The sequence below is a fragment of the Haemorhous mexicanus genome, chromosome 17, assembly GCF_027477595.1.
Source record: "Haemorhous mexicanus isolate bHaeMex1 chromosome 17, bHaeMex1.pri, whole genome shotgun sequence".
Classification (NCBI taxonomy): Eukaryota; Metazoa; Chordata; class Aves; order Passeriformes; family Fringillidae; genus Haemorhous; species Haemorhous mexicanus.
This window is the reverse complement of record NC_082357.1, coordinates 15,424,581-15,435,352: the sequence shown is the minus strand read 5'-3', so window position 1 is coordinate 15,435,352 and position 10,772 is coordinate 15,424,581. Positions and strand designations below refer to the sequence as shown.

Here is a 10,772-nt window from a genome sequence, read left to right as displayed (position 1 = left end):
CACCCACAGGATGCAGCCACAGAGCCAAGGATTCCCGGGTGCTGGATCCTGTCTCCAGCTCCTTCTGGCCTTTTGCTGCTTTGTCAGTCTGTTCTTTCTGGCAGGTTGGAACCAGGATTTAACCGTTGAAGCTCATAATGATGCCACGCAGTTTTTCTCAATTACAGGTGAGTCATCATCTCTCCAGGTCTATTTCTGACTCCCAGCAGGAAAAGCAGAACTCGGCCCTTCATTCCTCAATGTCACCAGCTCAGGAACCAGCACATTCTTCTAGGCAAAACCGAAATGGCCATGGAGAAAATGACAGGTTGGTCCCTCCTGCTTTCTGCTGGCAGGATGGCTCGTGGAGCTGGCCAGGGAGGGATCCAGTGCCAAGAGCATCACTGCCAGCTCATCCCTGAATTGCAGGTCAGGAACAAAGACCAAATTAACCTGAAGGGATTACCCGAGGTGGGATTTTCAACCAGCTTCAGCAGTTTAGAAGCAGCTGTTTCAGCATCCTCAAAAATCCATTTCATGCTTTGGGCACAAACCATCCCAAACCCATCAGCCCAGAGTTCATGGGATGGCACAGGCTGCCCTGCTCCTCCAGGGAGGCAGAGTGTCCCAGGGATGCTGCACAGGGAATCAGCTGGACCTCTGGGCTCTGCTCCTGGTTTTCTGGTTATGTTGGGGAAACCACTTCTGTCTCTCTCTCTTTCCAATGTGTCTTGTCCAGCTCATCTCTCCCAGCTGGAATTTTTGGACAATGCAAAGCACAAGGGAGCAGAACAGTGCCCAAATCTTTGAGGTGTTACCCTAGAACAAACCATGATCATTTCCAGACAGGTATGGGCTTGATACTCTTCCAGGCATGACCGTGGTGCACTGAAATCTCTGCTCCTAAATTTGTCCTTTCTTTGAGGTTCATCCCCCCAAAGACTGTGTGCAGTGTTTATCCAACCATTGCCCACATCTTGGGGTGCCAGTTTTCTCCCCCTGCACCAGCTCAGATAGAGCACAGGAGGTATCTCCAGCCCACATACAAACTGTCTTTCTGTCTGGCTTCCTATTGCTGCAGATCAACAGATACACAGAGCCAGCCAATAGTGGGGAAGGATAGTGCACCTTCCACATTTTCCCCATCAAATGGAGAACAGCAGCATTTGGAAATGGCACTTCCCAGAGTGTTTGTTCCGTTTGAACAAGTTTTGTCTCTATTTACCATTCCCACTGGATTTCAGGGACAGGGAACAAGGACAGGAAGCAAACAGAGCAGCACGCAGACAACTGCCCAAGAGCTGCCCCTGTCTTTATTTTCCATGAGTTTAATTAAAGGTAGTGGAAAAAATCTGTATTTGCTTTCTGCTTCTTCTCGTCAAGCCAACTTCTTATCTTTGTCTCTATCACAAAAAACCTATCAGGTTTTCTCAGGGCTCAGTATGTGGACATGACGACCTGGAGGAGACAAGAAGTGGAGCTTTCTCCTTCTTCAAAACCTGTTCCAGTCAGCCTGAGCCACTCAGCCAAGGGCTGAGTACCCTTTAGGTACTGGGAGGGGCTTCTCTTCTCCAGGCTGGACACCCCCAGCCCTCCCAGCCTGGCTCCAGAGCAGAGGGGCTCAGCCCTGGGAGCAGTGACCTCAACAGATCCGGGTCCTCCTTGTATGTGGGGCCCCAGATCTGGACCGAGTGCTCCAGGTGGGAAAAGCAAGGTGAAACCACCTTGTTCTGGGAGCAGCTGCCCCAGTGAGTGTTTGGAGTGAAGCAATCCCAGCGTGCAGGACACAGCCTGGCTGCAGAGCCTGGCCAAGGGAGCTGGGCAGGCTCTGGACACGGATTCCAGCCACTGACTTCAGCAGCTCCCCGTGGTCTGAGCCGGCCCTGGCACAGGCGTGGGTGGGAAAACAGCTTGTCCTTCACATTCCCCGGGCAGCAGGCTTGAAGCAGCACTTTGAGAGATGTTTCATTGTTGCTCTGAAATGCTTTGCTTGCCCTGCATTAGAGCTTGGCTGATGCTGCTTTCGGCCATCAAATGAGAAAATGAAAATGAGAGTTGATGGGAGTATTGAGAAGAGCTTAGAACCATAGGGCCCAGGGGCAGGGAGAATGGGCTTCCTGATGAGCACTATCTTAGCCCACTGGCACTAGAAAGCTCTTCATGCTTTCCACTCTAAGAGATCCAAAAATATCTGGAAGATCATTTATTAGCTGTTACTCATCTGCTTGTGAAACATTTCTCAGGTGGGATTCAGCATTTACTGTATGTGGATAAATCCAGGATAGGTGTGCCAGAAAAAACTGTGGAAAACTTTGCTGACTGAAATCACCGAGGGAAGGCTGGGATAACAGAGCTCAGTGAGCTGAGGTAGCTCTGGTTTTGAACAGGGGAGCTGGTATCTCAGTGCTTGAGTAAAACCCAAACTGAACCCAACCCCAGAGGGTTTCAAAACTCCTCTCAGCGATGCAGCCGTGACCTCAAGGGCTCAGGAGGGAACTCAGCCTCTGCTCCTCCAAATACCTCACAGCATGGAAATTTTGGGGCTTTTGGCAAACCAGAAGCTAATCTGATTCAGCCACTGCTCTCCACCTTGGGGGAGCTTGAAAAAGGGGAACAAGGTCTTTGCTGTCCCAAACTGGCCTCCCTAGGAGCACACTGAGCTGGGACGTGCCCGCCAACAGCTGACACTGGTGCCTGTCACCTGCAGCTGTGGCACAGGTGAGCAGAGCTGACAGGTACAAGGACATGGGGCAGCTCAAGCCGTACTGGACGTGAAGAGCATCCACAGCTACATCAAGCTTTGCTGCAAAAATTCACTGAAAATAAGAAGAGCTTTGTTTCTCAACTGAACACAACCCCAACAGGTCCTCAGATTCAGGAGCAGGATGCAACCTGGTGGAAAAGAGATTTGTGAGATGGATGGAGATGAGGGATTTTATAAGTGTGAATGCTCTCAGGCCCAGGCTTGTGCAGCACAAACACATTAAAACACCCTCTCTGAAAGAGATTTTCATCTAAACAGGAAATACAGGCGAAGACTGCCCTAACAGCCATTTTTACCCCCCCTTATGCAGAAGTGAAAGTGTGGCTGCAGAAGATGAAGTGATTTACCTGGTGTCTAGCAAGAAGCTTATGACTAAAAAAGAACTGAATTTTGATCTCGAGAGCCTCCAGCCACGTGCTCTGGCCACAAAAGCATTGTCTTTTATACCTTGCATATCTTTCACACCATCTAAGCAGCAGAACATGAGGCACAGTCACACTATCCACTTCCTTTTTTATTTTTTATGCACACCTGGATGGAAAAAGCATGGAAAGCCCAGCTTTGCCTGACCATACTCACAATTCACAGGGCAAGTCTCCATCCAGCAGTGGGACTTGAGCTTAGAACTAAAGCCTGGTGTTCTAGGAAACATGGAAGGCTTTAGGGGCTGCACGAAATGCCTGGTGGACAGACATTAAATTAACTGGAAACAGTGTTTTATTCTGCTTCCAAGTGCAGATTTTAGCTGCAGGCAGAGGAATAACACATCCCTCATTTTGGTAATTACACAAGAGGCTTGCACACTTGTTTGAAACGTAACTGAGGGCACCAAAATCTCCTCCCAAAGTGACAGGAAAGGGACGAGGATGAGGTAAAACATTTGGTATCTGGAGCAGTCTTGTTCCAGAGACGGGTAAGAGGTGGAAAAGTCAAGGAAGTGCAAGGAAATACATGGCAATACATGGAAATACATGGCAACACAAGGAAATACATGGCAACACAAGGAAATACATGACAATTCATCCTCTGTTGCCCTCTGCTGTTGGCTTGGTCAGATGTGGAGGGGATTTTCCCGGTAGCTCTCCGTGGGAAGCACACTGCAGCCAGGAACAGAAGCCAAGGAGAATCACGGGATGTGCTGGATGGGAGGGAAAGCTGGGACCAGGAGGGAAAACTGGGACCAGGACTGGGCTTCTGGATTTGGAGTGCTCGGGAGGAGCACTGGCACAGCACGTGGGAGTGGAGGGCACCCTTCCATCGGAAGCAAGGGCAGAACTGGGCAGGTCCCAGTGCCAGGGACCCTGTCGGGGTGCCAGCCCATGCCAGGTGCTGAGCCCTGAGAAATGCCAGCAGAACTTTCTGGGCTGGATCAGCCACCCCTCACCAGGACTGTCCCATGCCAAGGGGAACACAGCTCGGCAAAGGCTGGTGTGGCTCGTCAGACTCGGGAGCTGGATGGTCCCTGTGGGTCCCTTCTGACTGAGGATATTCTGTGATTCTACTTGTGGAAATCTTAACAGCAGTTACAAATATTCAGAAAGGACAGAAAAATCAGCTCCATCTGGATTGGTTTGGGGGTTTTTTTTACATGCATCAGCACAGAGAAGGGTACCAAACCCCACTGACCCTCAGCAAACAGCCTTTGGTCACAGTTTTGCAGAAGATGCCAACTACCATCACCCCTCAGCTCCCTGCACTGGGATTAACACCTGAACTGAGGGTTGGCCAGCCTGGAACCAGGGTCTGGTGTTCATCAACACTTCCCTGTGGGACTGACCCAGAGCAGTGCCCCAGCTGGTCCCAAGGCTGACCCTCGCTCCCTTGGATTGCAATTTAACTGATTTGTCTCTGTGCCATTACCTGTGGTTTGCTTTCCATGTTTTATTACTTTTCCCATTACCCTACAAAATGAAGAGTTGACTTTACATCACGTTGTTGGCTGTGCTTAGTCCTGACTTCAAATAATACTGGACAGCTCCTCTCCATCCTTCAGACAAAACCCTGAGCAGCCATTCCAGGAACGGAATAAAACCCCAACAAAATCAGGGCTTAGAGGGAGAGGAAAGAAAAACCCTAAAAAATCCAAACCCTTCCCTCTCCAAGCCTGCAAAACTCCAACAGGAAGAATCTCCCACACTGCCTGGAACAGACTGAAGCAGAAGACACGAGAAAACAAAGCAACTCTTGGGAATCCTTCTGTAAACAGGAGCCTGTGTACACCCAACGCACTGCAAAGGAACAGCTAATCCCTGGAAAAATGTCAAAGGCACAGTGCTGCTTCTGCCAGCATCTGCAAGCCTGCCTGCCAGCCATGGAACAGATGATTCCCCCAGGGCTCCCTGCTCTTTGCTTTTGAGGAGGGAATAAAACAAAAATAATATAAAAAAGAAGGGAAAAAGGTGAAGCACGCTTTGGATGTAAACCAGCCCATGAAAACAGAGGAATTTGGGAAGCTGCAAGGTTGGTCGGGTTCCTGTCACACAGCAGCAGCTCTTGAAGAAGGTCCCATAAGCTCCTCAGGTAGCACCTGCTCCTGATTCTGCTCTTCCTCACGAGCTGCTCCTCGTATGGAGAGGAAGCAGCTTCCCCATTCCAGGAAATGGGATTGCAAACCTTGCCCTTCAGTGCTGCCACCCTGCTCCAAACCACCAAGAGCTGAGCTACTCCCAACTCTAACGCTGCCCCTCACGCTGTCAGCAAGTCAAAAAAATCACTGGCATCCCATAAAATTCCCACTGTTCCCCATAAAAAAGCAAATTCTGACCTGACAGGACCTGCTGTACAAATTCCTGCATTGTTGTAGGGCCCACAGAGAACTGCATCAATTCAACAGCACAAGAGGAAAGGAGCAGGAGCAGCCCCACCTTGTCTGATCAATCCACACAGAATCACACCATTTACCTGAGCCACCAAACTACAATATACACATATATAACTATATTTATATATATATATATCTTGTTTTGTATATGTAACAGCAGCATCTTGGCATGCAGAGGTTAGACCCACCAGCACAGCTTGACCCCTTCTCCTAAGATCCCATGCAGTAGGAGTGAGCCAGGAGTGAACTCAGTTGCTTTATTATTTTTACATCAACAGGAAATACAATTTGAATACAGAAATTTTTAAAACTAGATTTAATCAAGTGCAATTAGTAGAGAATTCACAATTTTCTGTGTATGAGTATGAGGACTTCCAATGGAAATTCCTCACCCAAGACTAAAACTTGTGGTAGAAACGAGCAGCAGAACAAATCCCCCCAGTCCTCACGTGGTCAAGCCCACAGAGGTGAGGATATGCCTGAGAAACAACTACATCAGAGCTCTTCTGCCAAGCCAAAAACATGAGAGAACAAAGTGCAAGCACAGATTTTATCAAATGGCCACTTGGTAAAGATAGAAACTGCCCTAAAAGCATCCTGGCCACAGCTGGTGGCCTCATTTTTAGGCAGGATTTGCTAAAGACACAGACTCAGCTTGAAGGCTGTTCCCAAGCCCTGCCAGGACAGGCCTTTCCTCCTGCACTGCACCACCACCTCCCTGAGGCACACACAGTGACCAGAATGTGCTGGATACACCCTCACTTCCCCCTCAGCACTCAGGGAGGGGACAGGTGTGCTGGGAGGCTCCTGTGTCCCTGCTGGTCCCTGAGCCTGGCCAGCACATCCCAGGACTGCTCCCCTGGCAGATGAAGGGGACAAAGGATGGGACAGATGTTTCCCCAACCTGCTCGTTTACACTGAAACAAACGAGGGAGAAATCTCATCATCTGCTCCGTGGGCGAGGACATTGTCACACAGAACAGTGCAGGGCAGATTGGAATGGAAGAACACTGAATTCCTGCTTTAGCACAACCAAACCCACAGGGAGATGCCTGCCCACACCCCCAGCTGCTAAAAGTGTCCTGACAGAACTGAGTCAGCTGGGTCCAACCTGCAAAAAATGGAGGGCTTCCCTTTTGTTGGTCCTCTAGTGGATCCCAATGGGCTTTGTTTCGGGGGCTGAGTTTATTACCAAAGACAAAACCCAAGAGCTGGGGTTTATTTGTTTTAAGAACCTCAACAAGCTGATAGGGAAATTGTCTGAGCACTTTTAACAGCCTGAGTGACACCTTCAATCACACTCTTCATGCAGTACCTCGTTATCAGTTCATTTGGGTTTGTGTTTAGAAATGTTACGACATAAAAAGTTCAGAAATCATTAGTAAATAAAAGTCCCACGTTCATTGAACAGTCCTGACTCGAAAGGACTTGACTGTGCCACAAAATACTACAATGTGTTTCCAAAGGTCTTCCTGGTTCTCAAACCACTAAGGAGCCCCACACAGTGGTGTGAGGACCAAAGGCTCAGATAAGAGGTGCCTCTGCTCTAATTACAGCAGCACCATTAACCTTTCCAGTCAGAACTTGCCAAAAAACCCCAAGGGTAAATTCACAGGTGTGCTGTAGGGCACAACACAAGGAAGCTCAATAAAACAGGCAAGGAAACCTCAGCAGGAAGCAGAGAAGGAAAAAAAACCTGTTGCTGTCAGGGTTTGTGCAAACCTCTCCCAGCCAGGAGTGCAGGAAGGGATGAGATCACCACCTACATGAAGAACTTGAAATGATTTTGACTCTGTTTTGTCCTCTGACATGTTAAGTTGAAATACAAAACCAAACTGAGAAATCTGGGCTCCCTATTTCAGTGTTTAAATGAAATGTACCTGCCCTCAGGACTTTTACCAAAAGAACTGGACACTAGAGTAACAACAAATGTTGAAAATACTGGAAAGAGAAATCTGGGGGTACAGACTTGGCCCAAAACCCAGCATGAGTTTTCTCTTTCAGAACAGAAATAAAAGTGACAATTAATCAGATGCATTTTCTAAAACATTCAGGCAATACCTGTGGAGAACACCAGTGTTCAGGGAAAATGAATTCTAGCCACAGAAATAAGCAAATGCCCCCAAAATCAGGAAATGTCATCATGAAATGAGTTTGTCAGTGACCCAGTGTCAGAGGTTTCTGGCAGCCTCAACCCCTCAGGTACCATTACTTATTTTCAATTCTCCTTTTGGCATTGGTTCAGCTCTGAATCAGTCCCCCACAAACAGAGTTATTGACTCCCACTGTCCCTGCAGCAACTCCACAGGGACTGCACTGCTCTGCTGGATTCCCAGAGCAATCCCTGCGGGTTAGTCACAGCTCCCATCCTTCCAGCCATCCTTCCAGCGCTCATCCACACGGGAGCAGTCGAATTCTGCCTTGCCCAGCTTCCTGTTCACTTCGTTGTGCAGCAGACACAGCCACCGGGAGAAGTTTTTCCTGTTGCTCGTGTCGGGTTGGTTTGTCCGTAATCTGCAAACAGGGAATGGGAAACAGATTACTGGAAACTTCTGAGAAAGAAGCTGAGAGCAGCAGAAAACCTTATCATGGAATCCCAGAATGGTTTGGGTTGGAATGGACTTTAAAGATCATCTCATCCCAAGCCCCTGCCACGAGCAGGGACACCTTCTACCAAATCAAACAGCTCAGCCCATTTCAGTCCTTGCCTCCAGTACTCAGATTGCCAATGCAGGGCATTTTAGAGGGTAGAAGAACACTTGTCTCCTGAAAACCAGATTATCCCAGTCTAATTCCCACAAGTCCATTTTGAACCAGAAAACTCCAAAATTGCCTCAGGAAGGCCTTGGAGGCAGCACAGAACCCAACAGCATGAGGACAGGTGTTTGTTTTTTGAGTAAGTGCATCTGTGATTGATGCAACAATGGAAGAAACCAGTTCAGGTAGCTACAAACCCCAAGTGCAGGAAGAGCTACTGATATGCAAACTAGCTGCTGCAGCCCAGCACTTCTGATAAGCCCCTCCAGCACAAAGAGCTGCTGAGGCTACTCACCTTTCCCTCAGATCTTCAAAAAACCCACTGAGGAAACTCACCTTTCCCCTAGAACCTGAAAAAACCTGCTGAGGCCACTCACCTGTCCTTCAGAGCCTCAAAAAACCCACAGAGGAAACTCACCTTTCCCCAGACCCTGAAAAAACCCTTTGAGGGTTTTCCCACTCACCTCTCCCTCAGGTCCTCTGCGCAGTGCTTGCAGGGGTAGAACTTGGAGAAGAGGTTGATGAAATCCCTCATCTCCTTCTGCTGTGCCCCGGAGGGCCGGTCAGGGTAGTAGGCAGCCATGGTGTGCAGGAAGGCCCAGGTGTTGCGGCCCAGCTGCTCGCTGTCCAGGGGACAGTCTGGACGGCGGGACTCCTTCTCGTCCTGAGAGGGACAGAGGGGTATGAGGGGACACCGGGGTGAGTGGAGAAACAGCCCTGTTGCACTGGGTGGGAAGGTGAGATGCGGGAACAAGTCCTTCACATCCTTTCTGAGGACATGGCAGAGCCCCCTCACACCTTCTGTGGGGACAAGGCAAAGACCCTTTCACACCCTCAGGGGACATAGCAGAGCTCCCCTCACACCCTCTGTAGGTCAAGGCAAGGACCCTTTCACACCCTCACGGGACATGGCAGAGCCCCCCTCACATCCTCAGCGGGGGCAATGGCAGAGCCCCCTCACCCCTAGGGAGAAGATGGGGACTCCCTTCCCATTCCCACAGAAGGGAACCCTGTCCCCGGCTCCTTCACACCCTGAAGGGAACATGCAGCCTCGTCCCACTTGCGGGGGCAGGATGGAGGATGGAAGGAGCTCTGCCGGGACTGGGGGTCCCCAGGGGTTCCAGGGAGGGCCCCTGCCGCTCCTCACCGCGCTGACCGGGGCCACCTGCTTCTTCTGGTCCCGGAACCAGCTCTTGAAATCCGTGCAGGCTCGGCACGGCTTCTTGGTTGTCTCTTCCGCCGCACCCTGCGCGACGGTGAAGGGGAAGGAGCCGCCGTCGGTGCCCGAGAAGGGCGCGTACCCCCGACCCGCACGGCCCTCGCTGGGCGCCGCCATGTTGGCGCCGCGGTGCAGGATGGGCCGGGGCGGCGCCATTCCCGCCCGGGCGGCGTGAGGGGGCTGGGACTCGGCGCGCGCCCAAGTGCCATTTCTGGTGTTTTTTTTTTACCAAAAAACAGCAGCAAACTCGGTGTTTAAGTCTTATGTGTGGGGAAAACACGACACTCACGTCTGTGCATCCTCGATTTTCGCTTCACATCGCCCTTGGGGTGTGGTAGAGCTGTGCTCACCCACACAGCCGGAGGCTGAAGGAGGTCTCCCTCTGCTTCCCCTCTGTGTGAGGGGCTCGGCCACGATCCCCCCGAGGGTGTGAGGGAGCTCGGCCATGATCCCCCCGAGGGTGTGAGGGGACTCTGCCATGATCCCGCCTGAGGGTGTGAGGGACTCCGCCATGGTTCCCGCCCGAGGGTGTGAGGGGGCTCGGCCATGTCCCTTCAGTGCGTGTCAAAGAGCAGTTCCCCTCCTATGGCCCTCCCAAAAGAGCACAATAGTACATATAAATATGTGTTTCTATGGGGTCTGGAGCATCTCTGTGACCGGGAAAGACTGTGGGAGCTGGGCCTGGTCAGTGTGGAGAAGGGAAGGCTGAGAGGGGATCCCATCAATCCACACAAATCCCTCCCAGGGGTGTCAGAGGACGGTGCCAGACTCTGTTCAGTGACAGGATGAGGAGCAGTGCCCAGAAACTAAAACACAACAAGTTCCATGTTGACATGAGGAAGAACCTCTTTCTATGACAGAGGAAAGAGCAGAGCCCTGACATGGCAGAGCCCAGAACAGCTGCCCAGGGAGGGTGTGGAGCCTCCCTCAGGAGACATCCCAAAGCCACCCGGACACCTTCCTGTGTCACCTGCTCCAGGTGACCCTGCCTGGCCAGGGGCTGCACTTTGTGATCTCTTCCTACCTCCACTGTTCTGGGATTCCGGGATGTGGCAGAGCCCATGGCACACAGCAGCTCTCCTCCGTGCCGGCGGTGCTGACAGGCCCCTCAGCCTTATCTCCAGCAGACTCATACAATCAGCAGGGCGATTTTATGGACAAACAAGTGGATAACTCCATTCAACTCATGCTCCTTTATAGCAACACGCCCATATGAAGTTCTCCATGTTTTT

The 10,772-nt window shown here is 50.8% G+C and overlaps 1 protein-coding gene across 2 annotated transcripts; it reads right to left on the bottom strand.

Annotated features, from left to right (window-relative positions):
- Nucleotides 1-5,807: 5,807 nt before the first annotated feature.
- Nucleotides 5,808-9,696, bottom strand: GFER (growth factor, augmenter of liver regeneration). Of its 2 annotated transcripts, none has more exons than XM_059861667.1 (3): nt 9,469-9,696; nt 8,786-8,985; nt 5,808-8,078 (listed from the first exon to the last, which is right to left on the bottom strand). In XM_059861667.1, exons 1-3 carry the CDS (start codon nt 9,694-9,696, stop codon nt 7,916-7,918), a joined length of 591 nt encoding a protein of 196 aa, XP_059717650.1. In that variant the 3' UTR covers nt 5,808-7,915. The 2 variants fall into 2 exon arrangements, with proteins under 2 accessions (XP_059717650.1, XP_059717652.1); XM_059861669.1 differs by having other exon boundaries at nt 9,478-9,696.
- Nucleotides 9,697-10,772: the final 1,076 nt, after the last annotated feature.

Coding starts and splice junctions, on each gene's coding strand:
- GFER (XM_059861667.1), bottom strand. CDS start 9,696: ATGGCGCCGCCCCGGCCCATCCTGCACCGCGGCGCCAACATGGCGGCG. Junction 8,986..9,468: donor AGGTGGCCCCGGTCAGCGCG/GTGAGGAGCGGC, acceptor TGTCCCTCTCAG/GACGAGAAGGAGTCCCGCCG. Junction 8,079..8,785: donor GCAGAGGACCTGAGGGAGAG/GTGAGTGGGAAA, acceptor CCCTGTTTGCAG/ATTACGGACAAACCAACCCG.